The 20,964-nt window shown below is 38.1% G+C and overlaps 1 protein-coding gene across 2 annotated transcripts in view; it reads right to left on the bottom strand.

Moving 5' to 3' along the window:
• Positions 1-20,335, bottom strand: part of pde5ab (phosphodiesterase 5A, cGMP-specific, b) — a 114,862-nt gene extending 94,527 nt beyond the window's left edge. Inside the window, exon 1 of one of the 2 annotated variants that reach the window (XM_005753202.1) lies at positions 20,282-20,335. In XM_005753202.1, the coding sequence (XP_005753259.1) occupies positions 20,282-20,286 (5 nt within the window). In that variant the 5' untranslated portion in view covers positions 20,287-20,335. Of the gene's footprint in view, positions 1-19,448; positions 19,635-20,281 lie in introns of those variants that run through there. The other variant, XM_005753203.1, reaches the window with a different exon arrangement.
• Positions 20,336-20,964: the final 629 nt, after the last annotated feature.

Genomic DNA, 20,964 nt, shown 5'->3' with positions numbered 1-20,964 from the left:
TTTGACATCAGCTTAAAAGAAATATTGTTAAATGTAAAAGTGAGATCAGAAGTCACATAGACTGATTCTTATATAGTGCTCAAAGCGCTTTATACAACATGCCACATTCACCCAGTCACACAAGCATTTTCTTCTATGCTTTTAAGTGCTCACTAACTAACATTCACTCATTCATACCTGAGCTACAGCCACCACAAATGCAACATGACATCTGGATACAAACTTTAATGTAATCACCTGTATCATTTTCTAAATGTTGCCAATGCAAACAAAGGCTGTAGAAGCATAGTTTTTTAAAAGACATTTGTGAACGTTTGACCCTATGATCTCTTCTTTAAGATCAAAGAGGTCGAAAGTAATGTGATATTTAGAATCTCCATTCTATATATGTCTATATGTTGTCAATGTCATCAATGGCAGTAAGAAACATAGTTTTAAATAGTTCTATGTTGCATTAATATTACTTTGACCTTCGGATCAATCTAGTGACCTAAAAGGAGAGGTCAGAGGTCAAATGTTTATATTTGAAATCTTGAATGAATTTTATTTTGTTAACAATACACAATAAGAACCATAGTTTCCAAGTTATTAGACATTTTGTCAATTTTCAAGAAAGGGTTTGGTGGATATAAGGCAAATTAGAATGGACTGTTAAGATGATCCCACTCTACACCTATACAAAGGTTTATCAGACGTGATTGAAAATGCTTTGAGGTCTCTACAGACAGAGCGGCGCACTGACAAAAACTTAACCTCCTTGGTCGAGCACTTATCAGAACTCTACGCAATCAAAATTCCAAATAGTGAGTTCAGCCGCTCAGGCTTCAGACAGTTTTTTTCTATTCTTGGCTCTGTATAATCTAATGAGCTAATTTAAAATCATAGACAATTAAAATTAGGAAATTACAGACATTTCAAAATGAATGAGACAAACTAGAGTGTTTTTAATCCTGAAAAACAATTCCCTCTGATGTCTGCATGTTTAGAAGACCTTTATTGCAGCCACTTCAGTATTTCCAGTTTGTGATTCTTTTCTGTATTTAGTGTTGGACTTAACAGTGAAAACACACACTCTTTTGGGTTGAGATCAGTCCTTTGAAGAACTCATTGAAGAATATCCCACTTTGAGAAACTCTGTGGTTGCAGTATGCATTGGATCATTATTTGAATTGTGAAGTGTTGTTTGATCACGTTTGCAGTATTTGGCTGAATCTGAGCACAGAGTACAGCCCTGTAGACATCACAATTCATTCTGCTACTTCTATCAGATGTCACATCATCAGTAAACATGGTTCTATTTATAGCTATCAGCTCCACAGGCAGCCATAAATCTCCATGCTATAATGCTACCTCAACTATGGTATGTTTTGGATCATGAGCAGTTTCTCCCCTTTTCCATAATTATCTCTTCCCAGTTAATATGATCTGATACGATCTTGGTTTGATCTCTCCAACGATTTTTTTCTAAGCAGGCTCATTTAGATGTTTTCTGGCAAAGTCTAATCCTTCCTAGTCGTAATCAGTGGTTTGCACTTTGTTGTAAACTCTCTGTAGTTCCATTCATGAGGTCCAGTGTCCAGCAGTGCTGATGGAAGAGTGTGCTGGACTGTTGCTGAGTTGCTGTGCATTCATTTTTAAGACAATGCACCCGATTGGCCACGTCTAAAGATTTTGTTGTCTCTCTGATTTATGGTTTATTTGGGTTTTTCAGCCTAATTTAAAATTACATAAAATTTATGGTAATGAGTATACATTCAACACTTTGAATCAACTTCAGATATTATATCTGTTTCTATTTTGACTTGCAAACATAAAACTCTTTGCCAATTGTTCTATGAATTTTGAACCTCTAAAAAGGGGGCAATGTGTATAAAATGGCTGTAATTCTTAAACAAAAATTTCTTTGTAAACTTCCTTCAGCTAAATATTCTTTGTTTGCGTTACAATCAACTGTGTTTGTGGCAAACCTACAAAAATTGTCTTTTTTGCAAAAATGATGAAGGGCACTGTACGCTCCCATACACAGTATATAGAAGTAAAGGTTGGCATAATTCTCCCGTGTTTTTCTTACTGTACTCTTGGTGTCAGTGGATTCTATCCATATCTTTTCCATCGAAAATAAAGACCTGACCGGACAATCGGCCATTCCTGATTAAGACTCAGCTCTCAAACCGCTATCAGTGACTGGATATTGTTAAGTCATTGTGGAAGGATTCCATTGTCTTTTGTAGACTGATACAAATCTAGCAGCTTTTGCTGGAAACCAGAAGTTTAGGCTACAGATTGTTTACAACTAAAATAAAATAAATGACATAAATTGGTCCTGCCAGGAGCAGTAAGCTTTGAAAATATTCACTTGAGGAGATAAAAGTCTTTTTTTTTCCAGTATCACCTCTGATCCTTAAAACAGGACTGTTTGTTAGCAGAGCTGTGTTTAATGGGTTCCCTCCATCCAGTAAAGTTGGAGAAAACACAGATGTGTGTCTGCACAGTGTCAGCACAGAGTGAGGACAGCAGGAATAACTCTCACAAGAGAGTCAGAGTGACAGAGAGCTGCTCTCCTCCAGCTCAAATGGAGCTGTTTTTCTCAGAAATCACAGAGAAGCCTTTGATTGCACCGAGCTAAAAATGACAATTACTGTACAAATATCACATAATCTTCCCCTATCCTGTGCTAGAAATGAGGACCACATTACTAAACTGAACTACCGTCCCCAGAAACACCACTTTGTTGGTGTGTTGTTGGTCTGAGTCTACATACAGAAAAATGGATGCACCCAATACTTAGAAAAAAAAGGCAAATTCCTACGCAGCAGAAAAGAGACAAGAGAAAATGACTCTTTTTGTAGAGGAATATAATTCATTCGCCTGCTCTGACTGTACTTTGGCAGGTTTCCAGTTAGACAGCACAGAGTGAAAATAGATGGAAATTATAATGACAAAGACAGAGGGTGTATATGTGTTTGCACAGCAGTTTCATCTTAGGAAAAAAAAGCTTTCTGAGATGTTTCATCTACTTTCAGAGTGTGAATGCATTTAGAATAGTGATGGGATTTCCGTAAAAACAAAAGTGGTTTTATTTATATATGTTTATATATAAATATATGTGGTGGCCCCTAGAGACAAAACACGTACAAACTCCAAGACACATTCCTAGAGTTAACTGAACTTCCAAAACAGAGCTACCTAGATCACTTAAATTACACAATTGAAAGCATATGTGTATGGTTTGTGTATTTATACACATGCACTCATATATATTCAAATAATTTTAAAAAAATGTTCATTTACCTGTTACTACCACACACCAAATCTGGTCGTGGGTACTTTCTGACTTGTGTAGCCACTAGGTAACAAAAGTTCAACACTGCGCCCAGCATCCTGGAGCACTTCTGTTGAGTTTTGTACCTGTTTTGGAGTTTTTACGTGTTTTGGAGTTTTTACGTGTTTTGGAGTTTGTATGTGCTTTGTCTGTAGGGGCCACTGTAAATATACTTTTATTTATTCACTCCACATAAAATGTAATAAATAAATCATATATTACAAAAACCAACTAGTCACAGTTCAACTTTTAACTATTTAAATTTTCAGCTTTTTCCTTTTAAACAAATTTAAAGTGAAACAACACAAAACACTGTAAACCACAACACAATTAAATATAAATTATAATATGAAAACAAAAAGAAGATGCATATTCTCTGTCATATGGACCTGCATGAATAAACTTTCTGAATCCTTTATTGGATGTGGATGATTACTATACCTTTCTAATGTGACGTTGTTGTCCCTGGCTCTCTTTCTCTCTCTCTCTCCCTCCCGCTCTGCTCCTGTGCTACTGCGAGTGTAACTACCGCCCCTCCCCCCTCTTCCCAGCGCAAAGCACAAGGCTTGTGTGCAGAGTGAAGTGGAAAAAAAGAGAGAGAGAAAAGGAAAAAAAAACCCCCACAGCTCGCGATAAGGAGCCGACTTGCGTCGTTCACGTCAAAGACCCGGCTCTAAGAGCCATTTCGTTCGCGACCGACACATCACTAATTTAGAAGGCATTATGTTTATCTTTATTTCCATTACAACTAAAATAAATTACTTGTACTTGATTTCCTACCCTTTTTTCGGCCAGTGTACACTGGGGTAGGCTTCGCCCTAAAGAACACAGAAAACTGTGCATTCCTGTAATCATCAATGTGACAATAAAAGTGATTTGATTTGATTTGATTTGAGCTACTACTACAAGAAAAGAACAGTCTCGAGACTTAACTGCTGGCTAACGGAGCCGATTTGTGATCGAACAGCAAAATAAGTAAACAGAAAAATAATATTCAATGTTCACGAAGATGTGGAAGTGTGAAACAGAGAGAATAATCATTTTGGTAATTTTTTGTGGAACTTGTTTTTAGAAATAACACTTTTTGCACTCAACCTTTTACCTTTGAATCTTTATACTTGTAAGTCAAATAGCTATGTTATCAAATAATTCTGGCATATTGTTAGAATAGTTTTAAGCTGATGAAATTATTTGCTGTCTAAAAATGCTTAAAGAGACCAATTTGGAATTCCAGGGCTTTCATTGGAGATTATGTATCGGAATTTCAGGAGCAGGATCACGCCCCCAAACACGTTCCTTCCGGTTGTCATCTACATAGGTTCCCCCAGTTCTGCAAGCTGTTCATTCTTGTTTACGTGCCTCATTTCTATTTAGTGCATGGGGATCTGCCAGGCCTGGGAGCCGTCGCCAGTCCCCTTCGAGGCCTTCCCCAATCCCACAGCTCAATTCATGTCAAAGCATTCGCCTTTACCTACTAAAACGCTGTCAAACCTAGAATGAGGACGTGGGCTCAGCTAGTGAAATGTATAGTTTGAAAAGAACTGATACATATTTAATGCAAGTATGTGAACCAGCATTGACCCCTGTGTCTCCTAAAAGCACTTTTTGCCTTACATCGGGCAGTGCTTTCAGTTTCCTGTTCATCTACCTTGTGTAATAAATGCTTGTCCTGATTTCAGTTACTGTCCAGATTTATGGCTGTTTCCACAGTCATACTGGCCTCAATAACTCAGCAGATATAGGCTTACAGTAGGTGTTCCCATCTAGACTGCATGTATTAGCCTAAATAGATTTCCCCTCATATTTTATGGCATTCTTCGCCAGTGATCTCATTCTGAACTTTGTATTTTGTTACTTAATTACACAAGGCTATAGTATCATCTACTGCCCTGATTGGAAAGTAACATGATGAGTTATATAATTTTTCTGACGCTGATACAACAAAAACCAATACAGTTGTCTTAGCAGCCATGGTTATTACAATGAGCAAGCGCTGGAGGTGTGCCACTAAAAGATGTCAGCATGCAATTGGTGTAGTAAGCTGAATTTGGCCAAAAGAAAAATATTTCATGTGTTTATTTAGCACTTAGAGGAGAAAGATAACCCAAGCTGTTTGGCAGGTACTTGGTCATTAGTAATAATTTAATGATGAGTTGAAATTGGGATCCGATGATGATGACATTGACATATAACACCATCTTCATCATGATGAAATAGATATCTTTGAGTCAAATGCCATGGCAATCAGTGTATTACTAGTTAAGATAACAACTGAGTGTTGATAGGAAAAACATTTAAACTCAATGTCCATTTACCCTAGATGTCACAGACTCTTCATCAACAGAAAAAAGCTGTCCATGTTGGCATTATTAATAAATGTATTTATTTGTGGCCCCAGTATGCAGTAGACTGGATGAGTGATTGTTGGAGCACAGTAATAGAAACAAGTAGAACAATTTGAAAGAAAGCTAAGAGAAATAATGATTGATGTTTAGGTCTCGATACAGTTTGAGACTAAACTTTAGTCCCTGTAAAACATCAAATCTCAGAACACAGCAAATGTTTAAATGGAAAAATTAGATCCACATCAGAATGAATCATCAGTGGTTTTTAAATTAAATTCCTCAATAATTTATGTCGTACTTGCCTTTAAAGTACATGTGTGCACATGTATGTGGAAAAAAATGACCCTATGGAAAAGATCTCTGATGAGTGGAAACACACTCATTAAAGCTGTTTGTATAGGTGTGTAGATCTCTGCGTTGTGTTATTCTCCAGGGTTGTTAGATGATGTTTGGTTGCTAACCTATAAACACACACTGCAAACAGTGTTTGTCACATTATGTGCATGCAAATGCACTTATCCCTGATTGGTAAGACTGCTGATCATGGTCCCTGGTCAATAGTTATGTAAGTTATATTTATGGTGAAACAACTGCTTAAACTGATGAGCAACAGTTGCATTCCTTTTCAGTGTTTATGTTTTTGTTTCTTTCTGGGAAACTCAAGAAAAATATTCCAAGTTCATACAGTGAAAATTTCAGGACAATGAGATCCACTAGTATCAACTGTTACAGATAAGTGATTTATTTTGTTTTATTTTTGCGGCTAATTGTTGACTTCATTTAAATTTAAACTGTGTTTTTCATCAATAATTTTCATATTTCTTTAATGATTCAACGGCGTCTCTGGTATTCGCTATGCTAGTCCTTTTGCAGCGGCATCACATGTAGCTCCATGATGAAGCATGTATTACATATTCTGTGCTACAAAAACTAATGGTTTTATGAAGACATAAACAGTGAAACTATCGGTACCTTTTTATGTGGGTGCTCTAACAAAATCTCTTCATTATTTTGAAAGTCTGAGATTTCCTTAAAGAATATGAATGCAATGTTTTGAATGTTTTGAAACGGTAATGGAAGCGGGGGGGGAAATGCTGGTGAATTGTGGATACACTTCTCTCAAAATTCACATTGTATGACTGTTTTAGGTACATTTGGTACCAATATTGATTGGATGTGCTGTCTTTCTGTAAGACAAATGTAATTTCTGTCCCAGACTAAGGTAAACACAATTCACTCTTGAATCTGAATCTGTCTCCACTATTTGATTTAGTCTTAATATAGTGGGGAAAATTACATGAGAACATGACCTCAGACTGTAGAACACATTTACAGTTACATAAGCTTCGCTGTTTGAGCCTACAGACGTCTATAGTTCTGTAATGTACACTATAGACTCACCAGTTCTCACTGCAGTTCTGATCACTGAGACTACAGCTGATCTTTCGAGGTTAGATTGAATTATTCTAGCTGCCTCAGTCATTGACCCACCATGATTTATGGCGTGGTCGACATCTATTTTTCCGATCTAAAGGGATACTGTTGGTGGTGTCCCTGTTGTTGTCTGTGGCCTGTGTTCTTGATTGCATTTCCCCAAATCTCTCAAATGAGGCCAAGTTCACCTCTAAGGTGAGGCCCACAACTACCTGGCAAATGTGGAGTTTGTCCCCAGATATTCCTGTGAGCACCACACCTTTCTCATTCTGCTTAACCACCTGACTGCTTCCTGTTACAGTGTGTTGTTGTAGATATAACTTAGATGCACTCATATCACAAAGTGAAATCAATCATCAGTAACAAACTGGTGCCATGGAAACTTTCATGACATGGACACTTTCCAGAAAACTATATTTTAACTGGACTGGAATAGTTATCAGGAATATTTATCAGTTGTATCAGTTGATAGTTAGATAGGACATTTTAGAACATATATATATATTAATCTAACTATGTTTAGATCAAATGTGGAGATTTATGTCTAGACTGGAAGAAACTACATCACATCAGAAAATGATTTCCATCGTAATCATTGCCCTGTAACCGCAGAAAAATAAAGGTTACTTTTATGTACCAAAGCATGAATTAGCGTGATGATAATGACGTCTCAAACTAGGCATAAATGTATTTTTTGTAAATTCATGTGTTTTAAAACCATTAAACCATTCCAAATTTAACTAAGCCTTTAAAAAGAATGTGAAGAAACAACTGTCATGACATTGTCTCTAAATCCTTTATATTGCTCAAGAGATATCAACCGACATTGAAATGATGCCCTGCCATACTTTTGTGTAATACCTCTTTGTGCCACAAGATGATGTAACAAGTCAACACAACCTTATTTTTAACCAGTAAAGCCATTAAAATGCCACAGGGCCAGGAAAGATCATCAAGGTATCTTAAGGAAATGAAAAGAAAAACATTAAAATAATGGAGGGAAAATATGAAATATTTCATAATGTGACATAAAATTATTGTTTCCTCAAAGGACTCTGATTAATTATTAATCATAAGAACCGTGGAGTGTATTTATTGTCACTGATGCCAGCTGTCAGGCTCTTTATTTAAAATTATATTGCAATTTTCTCTTATTGTACCTGCATCTACAGCATGTCACACTTTCCCCGCATACATCTACAGTGACTTTGTGTTAGGAGAAATGTGAAATTTCTTGAACTACTTGACGCAATTAATGCATATGCTACGATGTACTTTGTATGCTTCTGTAACTGGGTGTAACAAACCAGAGTAAGTGGACTCACAAAGATTGGACTAACACGGCAGAGAACATGCATGTTACAGTGGGGGAAATAATTATTTGATGCCCTGCTGAATTTGTAAGTTTGCTCAGTTTTAAAAAGAAATAACATCCTCTAGTGTTTATGGTAGTTTCATTCCATCTGGTGAGAGACATAATACCAACTAAATATCCATTACATATAAGTCATAAATTGATTTCCACATTAATGAGTGAAATAAGTATTCAATACCCTACAACCCAGCCAGAATTCTGACTCTTATAGACTCCGACAGACTGGATTATGATCAATCAATCATTTAATCAATTGCAAATGGATGTAAACTCCTTATATGTATAAAGCAACCCTGTCCAAACCATCAGTTAATTCCATACTAACCTTGCCACTACCTCGTGCAAGTCCAAAGAGCTCCCAAAGGATGTCAGAGACAAGAGTGTAGACCTGCACAAGGCAGGAATGAACTACAAGACCGATGAGAAGCTTGGTGAGAAGCCTTTCCCACAGTAATAAAACAACGCTCCTGAAGGAAGTTTCAAATACGGCCTATAGTATTTCTGCTCATTTATACTCAGCCTAGCTTACCTTTTTGGAAATTATGGCGAAGTGGACTGCATCGTTTGTAGTTTGCTCCAGTTGCACTGTTGCTGAAGATTGTGTTATTATTAGTAAGTGCTTTAAATATGTTATATTAGAGACATTATTTCTGATGCCCAGGATGCTACTGTCAAACTACACCAGCCGGTTTAAGACAGAACTGTTGTGTTAAAGACCTGTAAAACTGTAAAGTCATTCTAATTTTCATATTATTCAAAGATTGCTCCCCATGTGTTTTGACATTTAAATAAGCAGCATAGGAGCTCATTCATTAGCATTACTGCCTCAATCTAGGAAGCACCAGGATTGTATTTTTAACATGTGATCTGAACTTTGTGTAAAGTTTTATCTTTTCATTTCATGTTGTTGTCTTTGGTGACTGTCCTCCAATCTCACAGACCTTGAAGACGTTGATTCTTTGCACCTGCTGGCAGTCATTCATCACTTCATGATACAGTATTTAAGGCTGAAGAAATCCTGTAGTCAGTGACTATACGGAGCTGCCACTGTATCCCTTTTGGGCAGATCACAAAACCTTGGCATAGTTGGGTAGTAAAGCACCTAAACATTAAACAAGTCCAGTTGGCCCTGTTATTTATTAGGTTAAACTTCACTATAACTTATCATCCCAGTTCCCATTATCTAATATAAAGCCAGATGCCTTGTACCACCAACGTGTGGCCACTGATTCTGTCTGGATCATTGGCTGTCTCTCGGTTGGAAGAGTTTGGAAGTCTCTGGCCATCAACGCTCAACAGAATGAACCTGACCTCCCCGTCTCCTCTACATTACAGTAGGTATCAGGACATTGTGGTCACAGTCAAATTCTCATGTCATCCTACAAAAGAAATACACAATTGCTTTCCTTCAGACTATTTTTTGTGGCCAATTCTGTTCAAAAATATTTATGAATATGTTTGTCTTTTCTCTTTGTGTCTAAAATTCCATCTCTGCGCTGTGGGGACAGTTTAGATTGCTGCCGACGCTTGTACACGACTAGTCCTACATTGCTCTGGACTTCATGAATGGTCTTGACCATCACTGATCATATTTCTAACGCTGCTCACTTTTTCACTTTGCTCAAGCTCCCATCAGGGCTAGAAACACAGCTGTCTTTCATCCTGTCTTCTTTCTCTCACCACAAAAGCAGATGGCCCTAACCCTAACCCTGAGCCAGGTTCTGCTGTGAGGTTCCTTCCTGTTAAAAGGGAGTTTTTCCTTCCCACTGTTGCTAAAGTGTTTGCTCATAGAGGGTCACATAATTGTTGGGTTTTTTCTCTGAATGTATTATTGTAGGGTCTACCTTACAATATAAAGCACCTTGAGGGGACTGCTATTGTGATTTGGCGCTGTATAAATAAAACTGTATTGAAACTTAATTGAAACAGCCTTGTTGCTAGAGCACATGTTAACATGGAATTCCTTTGGATATTGTGTCGGTCTGTGGATCCCAGTTTCCTTCTTGGGTGTAGAAGGAGGACTTTGGTTAATTTTTCTTATGGCTTTTACCTCCAGACCAATGGACAAGCAGAGAGAACCAACCAGGAGGATGTGTCATTCCGGTATGTGGCTACTACCAAACATTGTAAATTACCTGGGTGGAGTAAGCAAACAATACTACAACCTCCATGGCAGGCTTTCCAAGGCGCTTTCCCCATTCAAAGCTTCAGTGTGTGTGTGTGTGTGTGTGTGATGTTTATTCTTTTTCTTTTTCGTGGAACACTGTTACCTAAGCATCAAAGCTGCCATGCATGCAAAAAACAAGATCAAGTGCTAGTTCACCTAATCATAGGTCTGGTAAACATTCTTCTTTTTTATGTTTTGGCCACTGTAGTGAAAACTGAATAATGTACAGCATTACTTAGCTGCAACAAGACCAGACAATTCCAACATTTTGTCTACTCTACAGACAAAAATCCTCCAAGCCTTTTCAGAGCTGCGATAGTCCCATTATACAAGCTCAGTGAGCCAGCATGCAAAACACCAAGAACTTGGAACCCAACTGGAATGCAATCATTTTGAATATTGCACAAGGGCTTTGTTTAATATTCCACGGCAATGACAAGCTAAAACGTTTGCTGTAAAAACATGACACAGAACTACAACAAGTAGTCCAATTTGGAATAAGCAGAATTTAAAAGAAAACATGCTGCACATCATACCATCACGCCAACTTTTAATAATTGCTCTACGTGGAAAATCACTTACTTACTTCCTTTCGAGCACAAGATGGGTTTGAAACCATTAGAGGATCATTAGTTGCTTGGGAACAGGAGAAAAATTGCTGCCTGAGATGACTGGTGAAGAACCCATTTTCATCAATAATATCTGAGTAACCTCAGAGAGAAATGCAGAGAAAGTTGCTCAGTACTGCATGTTTAAATGGGTCATAACTGCTAAGGCTCGTCTTTAAAGTAAACACAAGCTTCCTTTTTTTGGTACAATTTGCATGTTCACAGGACAGTGAGGACAAGTATGTGCAGTGCTACACATTCACTGTGTCAACAGGTGTCTGTCAGAATAGATATTTACGGACTGCAGCTCTTGCTACTGAATTGAGGTCCCTGCGTTTATGTCATCAGAGCTAGTTTTTCCCCATATCTGTGACATCTACCATCTACCAATCTTTTAAGCTGTCAAATCTACTATTTAAAACCTCTACAGTGTTCAGTACTTTGTAGAGATACTGAACACTATTCTGAAAGTGTTCAGTATCTCCTTTGCAAATTATCTAAAAATTGCTGCACAAGCAATTTCAATGCTTCTTTTCCTCCACATGATTTTCATTAAACCTGCATTTTCCATTGTACACATGAAAGAGTGAGTAAAAATACAATAAAGTACAATAAATAAAAATAATACAATGAATAAATAAATAAACAATGTTGATATTGATAGTGTGACAAAGCATTATGTTGGAGTCACTGCAAATGTTATTGCAACTAAAAGAAATACATTTTAAGAGTATCTCTTCAGGCTACTAGTGGTGACACTGACCCTAGCTAAATGCAAAACTAGTGGAAAGAACAGTCAGAAAAGATGAGGAGAAAAAATGTCACTGCCCTTGACCTCTTAAACCATTTCTGTTTTGGGGGCTTGTCTCATTGTTGCCCCTCTAGTGCACCTGTTGTTGATTTCATTAACACCAATGAAGCCAACACGGATTAAAAAACACCGCAGGAGTTTAATCAGCTTGATGCTATACACTGACTAAAAAGTGTTTCTTAAATTTTTTTGAGCAGTATATTGGTATGCTGGACCCATTGGAGTCATCTCTTAAAAATAAAGGGAATGCAGAAGTGAATTAGACTGTCTGCTTCTATACAAGTCTATGGGAAAACAACTTTCTGACTTGACCTCTGTAAACACTTTCCTGATGAGTTTACAGAGATAGAGTTATGGATAAAAACTTAGGTTTGTTTTGGAATAGATGTTCTGTTTGTTTCTTGGGGATATAATCTGTTAAAAGGATTGCAAGATCATCTGTGGCAAACTAGTTTTTCACAGTCAAAATTGCCCCTCCTTCATACATCTGTTTTTTGGGAACCAAGCAAGAGTGGAAATATTCATTTCTAGGCCTCAAAACAGGACTTCAGAAACCAGTGGATGATGCCATCTCCCTCTTTGTAATCTGAGAATCTCTGAGCTAATGTAGTGATATATCATTCAAATGCCAGTGGAAGAAGACACAATCATATATTTACATACATATAAGTGACCTGCCAAAAAGATACCATAGCGTGGCATGTGCCAGCAGTTAAAAGTTCACTTTTAGCGATTGCTGGCATGCACAAGAGCAAGAGTTTTTGGGAGCAACAGAAGCAGGAGCTGTTTTTAGAGACAAATTGAAACCACTGTACAATTCTGGCCCCGAAACTACGGGGTGCTGTTTATTTCTCATGATTTGGTATATTACACCTCTGTATTAATGGATATGTTACCTTCTGTCTGACATGTCAACTTGAACTGACCCATCAATACAGGTTTTTCCTCAGGTTTTCCTACTCATTACACTTTTTTAAAAATTATTCTTACACAACTGTAATATTTTTTTGCATCATATAATATACTAATATACTAATCAGCTATACAATACAAAGCCAAAACCTTTATGAAATTTTGCTTGCTTGCAGTGCTCCGCTCTCAGTTTGAAAGAGTAAATAATATGTAACATACTAGTTAACATTTATCAATTAACACTAATATTATAACTTAAAAAATTTATTCACTAAGACTAGTTAAAGGATCTAAAAGTAAACAGCTATAGGCTCGCGGACGTATTCACAAGTGAAAAATATACTTTCAGTATATTAAATATAGATGTTAAGGTGTTTCTTCTTTGAAAGCACTCAAGAGTGCTCACAAAGTGAACCAGTCACTGCAGTCAGGTTTCCTAGGTAATTTGTTAGCTGAAAATATGCATCCATACATTAATTCCTCAGTGGAATCTGGTGCTCCATGCTTGCTCTGCTAACTGGGTTAGAGCCAGTGTGGCAGCCTGCAGATGAATAGTCAGCAGAGGGTGTAAGGTAATGTGTTGAGGCAGTGCAGATCCTGGGCATTCATCTTATTCTTCTCTACCTGGGGAGGTCTGCTCCAGATCCTGATATTTTGCTATGTGGCACTTAGCAGAAACCTCTGCCTGGCAGAAACCCAAATATAAAAAGAACCTACTTTACCACTTATAAAAACCTGGTAAAGGTGGACCACATACAGTGGAAAACAAATATTATAACTATAACCATTTTCCATTACAACAATTTTCAAGCTTTCCTTGAGTTTGTGCATTATGATTGCAGCTCTATATTCCAAGTGTAGCAACAGTTTGCCATGGGCATCCATTGTTGATTGTCTTTTTCAATTCCCTATGTTAACTTGGAAGATTCCTTTGAGCTTTAGGCCCCAGGAGCCTGTCCGAGCATTCATGACTCTAATTTAGTATGCTAAGTTCTGTTTGGTCCAATTGGCATGTTTGCAAACATGTTTGTATTGCAGGTGTTATTCCCTTTGGTCAATAAATAAATTGTTACTGTCTACATTCTCACTAGGTTAATTTTTACTAAAGCTGGGCATAAACTGTGCGATTTTTTTCAGTCGTGTTATTTAGCTCCTGGTCAATCTGTACGATTGAATCGCAGGGGTTAGAAGTTCGTCTGTCATGATGCATGGTCCCACATGCTCTGATGCTCTGATGCGACCTAGAAGTTGTGCCTCCATCGCTTGTGTCCAAATCAAAGTCTGCACTGTCGTGCTACTCCATCTTTTCACTTCTATTTCTGTGTTTGTGTGTGCACAGTGTGAGAGCTTGCGTTGATACCCCACGAGGGGCGACAGGATTTCAGACATTTCAAACATTTTCTTGCGACCATACGATTGCTGATCGGGAGCTGGTCGTGAGGTGTTAATCGCTTCTCGTTACCCCATGTGTACTATATGATGCACGACACACGATTAAGGCGAAACTCGGGCCAATCCCCAAAACGGTCGCACTACTGAAAAATCGTCTCAAAATGGGCCAAAAATCATACAGTGTATGCCAAGCTTAACCAGACTGCTTCCTTTGATTCATGAACTGTCTGTATCTTCAGACTATGGCAGCTATTGATTGTTTTGAGTTGTGCTTGTGCCAGTTTGTAAGACCTAGCAATATCTATTGCTTTGCACAGTATTAAATCAGAACTGGCACTTAGCAACCTCTGACAAACACCATGCAATCCCTTATCATCTCATTACTGTTAGCTGCAGTCCTAAGTCTGTCACAAACTGTTCATAAGGTTTGCTGTCTCCCTGTACCTTTTAAATGTCATTTTATATCATGTAAATATGACGTTAGACTTTGTCATTACAAATACATGAGGATTAATATTATTGCCACTAGTGCATTTATTGTTTTTGCTGAAATTGATGTTCTTGAAACTTTATAAATTTAATATTAATAAATCTAATAATCTGTTAAATTTTGACAAAAAACTTTTTTAAAATGTTCTGAAAGTGTCCATGTATTTTATTCACCAGAACAGGATAACATAACTTTTTTTAAACACACATAAAGGGCTATCCAGGTGAGGGCACAGCCTATACCAACCACAACAGTCCAGTAGGAACAGTAACCTTATTATATACATGAACAATACTGTCAAACAGAGCATCTAAAGTTGTTGTTTTTTAAAAGATACTGTTAATATTACACCTACTCCTCTAAAGCACAATATTTCAACAATGGTCCAGCTAACAGACCAGATTGTGGGTTAGATCACCAGCTCACTGCCCTCATCATTTCTGCTGATGCTGTGGGAGTCAGCTGGCTCTGGCAGCAAGTCAATAAAATGATGCTAATTTGTGGCTGAGTCATTATGGTCTTGTGTGGCAGGCCAAACATTTAGCACATAAAAGTCGTGTTGTGAAAAACGGTACAATATCAGTTTCCATTAAAACTTTTGAAGCAAAAGTTTTTACAAATTACTATGACACAAAATAAAGGAACAGCATCCCATTGTGGCTATACTACTCAAATGAAAGGAATAAGTGGTGGATATAGTTTTAGAAGGATCTTGGAAAAGTAAGTATGACTTTGCTGTTTCTAATATTCTAATTTTGTTCTATATAAACTTCATCTAAAGCTGAATGTTTATATCCAATCTGCCCAAGGTCAGCAGATATTTTTAAATATTATATATAATTACTATTATTTTTAATATAATAATTTATGTAAGACCTGTATTACATTTTTGAAGTTCTGAGTGCTTGTTCCTTATTACCAGTGATCTACAGCAGGCGTGACTATAAATCTTCATCTCTAACAGTCAAGGGACGACTCTGGCCAGGGTCATAATAAGCTATCCTTTGATTCACCTTCCTTTCATGGACTTGATTCTGTTTATTCTCCCCATTCACAGATTTAGTGAATCTATTACCCAGCTCACATAAACGCAAAGGCGCCTGGCTGGCTGACACTTCACCTCTGCAGCGGAAACTTGTCCTAGAGTCAGACTCTGTGCTGTTATATCTTTTGAAAGGTACCGTGGAGAACCGCCTCTAAGTGTAAATCACGTTTTGACACTGTGCTCCATTAAAGGTTTTCTAAAGCTTGAGTCAAAAACAGATAGTTTAAAGTGTAAAACAGAATTGTAAAAATACAGTATTGCTCTTAGTGGGTAAGGCTCTTAAGACATGGGGGAAAACTGTGAGTATGAATAACTTTTACACATCTGTTCATTTCATTCTCTCTTTCTCTCATCAAAATGCAGTTTTTGTTTTAATCTCATCTTGGAGATGGCTTGGAATAGCTCTCATCCTAAAATGGAAACTTGGGATCCACAGAACGGGAACTTTGCTCCATTAGTGTCACCTCCAGAGGGAATAGGTGACTCGTGTAACCTCAACAAACCAAAAGAAGAGAGAAAGAAGGGGATTTGGTGAAAGAAGGCACTGGAAACGTGAACCAAAGAACATAAATACAAACTTGTGCCAACACTTGTCCATATTCAAACATCAAGCCCTATATGTAAACCTTTGATCCTACTTTTTTCTTTCCTTCTTCATTATGTAATTGTTGCTCCTGGAGTGACGAAAAGCACATGGCCTTTGCTTACATGTTCCTATTATAAAGCAATAACTTCCAAGCTGGGCAAGCTCAATCTAAATCTAGCTGAAGTGCAGGGCCATTAATCAAACTGTTACACCCGAAAGGATCTGCACCCGCTAGAGGGAGGGAGAGAGAGAAAGCAAATATATTCTTCTATAAACACATATGACTGTTGAAACCAAGCACACCATTGTTTTTCTTGTGACATTACCAATAAGTTTGATGTGTCACATGGCCCTCTTCCTATTGAAAAAACAAAAGTTGTATCCAAGATGGCCGACTTCTAAATGGCCACCATGGTCACCACCCATCTTGAGGAGTTCACATATACTAATGTGCCACAAACAGGACTTAAATATCACCAACCATTCCCATTTTTATTATGGTGTATCCATATAAATGGCCCACCCTGTAGAATATGTTGAGTTATCACCTTTTAAATGTGTTAACACCGCCATGTTAATAAGGAGCCATTTTACATATCCAGCAAACTTGAAACAAGAACAGAAAAATACACATTTTAGGCAAATTCTTAAGCCACAGAAACCAAGACAGAAATTTCTTTGTAGTTTTTCTGAGGGTTGGGAGAAAAGAAACCACTTACCACCAGTGTTGGGACTAACGCGTTATTAAGTAACACGTTACAGTAACTACATTATTATTGTGGTAACGAGCACGGTAACTAGTTATTATGCCAAAACCGGGAACGCGTTAGTCGTTACTGGGATTTAGATAGGCTCGTTGTTCGTTACTTCGTGTGGTGGCTGCTGCGGAGCTTCCACAGATTCAATAACATTAGCAAGTGGTGGAGGCCAGCAGGTGGATGAAGGAAAAGGGAGGCAAGAGGAGAGACCCGAAGCGGCCGCTGGTCCGAGAGTGTCAGGTGAACTGAACTTCAGGTAAGAAGTAATAACCTGCAGTGCATCTGGGTCAGATATGAACCAAGTTTAGGTGGAGTTTATTTTCGTTGTGCTGACTTTTTCGTACTGCGTGCTAGCTAGCATGACGGAGTTTCTATAAACAACAGCAGCACGTTTGATCAGCTGTTGTTAGAATTTATTTAATATTAATTTCTAGTATCAGCTGATGTTTGCTGGAGCCACAGCTGTAAAAGCTGCTGGTCATGATATGGTTTGGTTATCTGGTGAGAGGGAAACATGAAGATGAAACCAGGAGATGTCCTTACTGGATCATCAGAGCTGAACAGGTGATGGAGAAACAGGTTTACCTTTTAGGTGACATGAATGAGTTGAAGGGAAGTTATGAACTGTTTCTGAGAGACAAATAACACCAGGATCCTTTTTTAGGTAGCTGACAGCTGGTAACTGTGCAGGGGCGGGTCTAGCAAAGTGTTGCCAGGGGGTCCATGTAGGGCAGGGAAAGGGGGGCACAAAGAAATACTTTTCTTTCTTATTCTCATTTAAAATGTCTAGCTTTTAAAAAAATAATTATCTGAGTCTTACAACAAATGATTGATAGATTGATGCATATATACCATCAGAACAGTGTACATCACTGTCACAACAGTGTTTATTTTCATTCAAAGGCTTTATGATTTTTCCTATAATGGTGGGCGGTTTTTTGTTCAAATTGCCGGGGCGGTTTTTTTGTCCCAGTCCAGCCCTGTATGCAGCTCATCTGCAGTCTGGTGTTACCTACATCTTCCTATTCAGAAGGCAGAATTTCCGAGTTCTGAGTACAAACGAAAGCACCACGACTGCAGTTTTTGTGTTGGATGTAAAAAGCAGGCTAGGATAGAATCAGGTGTGGGATTTCTCTCGTGGAAATGTGCACATTATTCTTTCCTTTCTATTGGTAGGTGGCACAGTGCACTTGTGGCAAGTAAGCAAGCTAGAAGACTGGCAGTCTGGCTGGGTATCCAGTTACGGAAGCAACACATTAACAAGAGAATTCTGAGTAAAACCAAAGTTACTTTCCCTAGTAACTAGTTACTCTGAAAGTAACGAGTAACTTGAAGTAACTGAGTTACTTTTGCTAGAAGTAACTAGTAATGTAACTAAGTTACTAATTTAAAGTAACTTACCCAACACTGCTTACCACATACCAGAACTGTCAAGTTGCTGAATGTACTGTTACTGTAAAATTACTACACTTAACAAACTTATCAGCATTGCTCTTAAGTGTTTATTGGTGAACATGACAACAAAGGCTGTAGTCCTGGTCTAATAGAGGTGCAAAAAATAATATTATGCAGATTTTACTCAGGAAATAAACATTCTTAGCATGCATTGTTTACTGGATACTTGCAAGATAACCAACTTTCTCTAACTGATAGTCTCTCTCCTTGCTAACTGGATACTAACCATCACTTCAGAGGTTGGAAATGTTTCCACTTTGCCTTGTTTGCCACGATTCTTAATATATCTCCACTGTACACAAATCTACGCTCAGCACTAACCACCCCAATGCTCTACTTTAAAAAAACAAACCTCTAAAAGAGCATCAAAGATCTCAGCAGATAAGCATTCATGTCTTGTGTAGTAAAACCAAAGCAAAAAGGCCTCTTGAGATATTTTCACCACTAAGTAGGCCAAATTGCAGAACGAGGAGCAGGAGCAGAGGCCTTATATAGTCAGAACAAACTCATGCTTGACTTTAAGAACTCAGCACACTTGTGCTGTTAACTTCAGTGATAAGTTATCAGAACTAATGACTTATTTTAGTGGCTAAGAGGGGAAAATGTGGAAAAAAATAAGATGTCTGGTGTTTATGTGTGTTAAGTTATAGAAGATAGAAAGAATGTGACCTTGAAATGGTGAAAAAGAAACCAAAAGCAGAGGGGACAGAGACAGGGGACAGATGGAGAATACAAAAATAAAACCAACCGGTAAGCCAGTCAAATTCTCCACTTCCCTTCAGACTCTCCATTTCCAATCATAGTAGTCCACTCTTTAAAGAAGGGAAAGGGGGGTCAAAGGTGAGGATTTCCTGGCTGTCTTTCAAGCTTGGTCCCCTAGTCCCTGGACTCAGTTCAGATTCATCCCAGAAGTCCCACGACCTCGTTGGAAGTGGTGCCGTACGACGCAGGACTGTGGGATTTGCACAGACCTTTTTTTTTTCAAGGGACAGCATGTGTTTGTTAATGTTAGCTTCTGTGGGCGGCTACGGTAAGACATGAAAAATCATCCAAGAGGAGGGGCTGTCAAAGTGTGAGAGCTGACAGACTCAGCCTGGCACTCTACTAAAGCCACACTACTAGAGGACAAACAGTTGGAACAAGAAAGAAAGAAAGAAAGAAAGAAAGAAAGAAAGAAAGAAAGAAAGAAAGAAAGAAAGAAAGAAAGAAAGAAAGACTTACTGACAGTACTTAAAATTCCCCTTTGCAGCTGTGAGGCAGCAGTTTTGTGTTTTTTAATAAATGCCAAAACCACTTTTCTTTCAGGGTGTTGTAAAAATGTCTCAGAAAGAGTTACACTCAGATTGTTCCATGATGTAGTCAATTATAGTAACAAGTATATTCAAGTAACTGTCACACACAGCATGAGTGCTCTGTTTCACCACAGTGTCGCACACAAACTCTTCCACTTCCTTACAAACCACTCCTTCCTCCATCACTCTCTTCAATACACACACAAAACAGTGAACTCTCCCATGGTTCAATGTGGCTGCGGTCTGTCTAAATGGGCAACCCCCATCCTCACTCATGCATTGTACTTACCCCATGGCAGTGGAAAGATGTCTTTGTGGCTCCACTTAGCAACCTCAGTCTCAAACTCTTATGCACATGCACTGATGGAGCCTACCAGGGGGTTTCCTTTGCTGGTTTCTCCCACTGTTTTTATCTTCACCCTCCTTTCTCTGGCTTCAGCTGTATCCTATTTTGGAATTAGGGAAGAGAGAAAAAAAATGAATAATAAAATTGTCAGAAAGCAAGCAAGGGAAGTAGAAATAGGATCAAAATATTTTCTCACAGTGTCCCTAGCCAGGGACCTTACTGTGACACCAGTATCCCTTCCAAACATCCCTCTTTTTTCTTCCCTTCTCCTCCTTCGCTCCAGCTTGAACACTGTGCAGGCCCACAAAGAGGCTGCCCTCACTTTTCCAACTTTATCCTGTGACAGGGATTCTCCAGTGACTTTGGCTCTCACTGTCCTTTGTTTTCCCAAAACTGCGGCAGCTTCAAAACCCACAAAAGTTTGAGCAATAACAAAATAACACATTTCCTTTGTAGCATTCATGGCTTTTCTATATTCCAACTAAATCTTAGAACTGTCTGGCAACAATACTACTTATATTTTATAGTTCATGGGAACTGATCAAAAGACTCAGTAACTTTTGAACGCTAAATTATCTCATATTTCCTTGACGTCATTAGCAAATCTCCTAATTATGCAACTTACA

Source organism: Pundamilia nyererei, unplaced genomic scaffold (assembly GCF_000239375.1).
Source record: "Pundamilia nyererei isolate P.nyererei 1_Seehausen unplaced genomic scaffold, PunNye1.0 scaffold00411, whole genome shotgun sequence".
NCBI classification, from domain to species: domain Eukaryota; kingdom Metazoa; phylum Chordata; class Actinopteri; order Cichliformes; family Cichlidae; genus Pundamilia; species Pundamilia nyererei.
The sequence above is the reverse complement of the archived record's forward strand: the minus strand, read 5'-3'. Positions and strand labels throughout refer to the sequence as shown.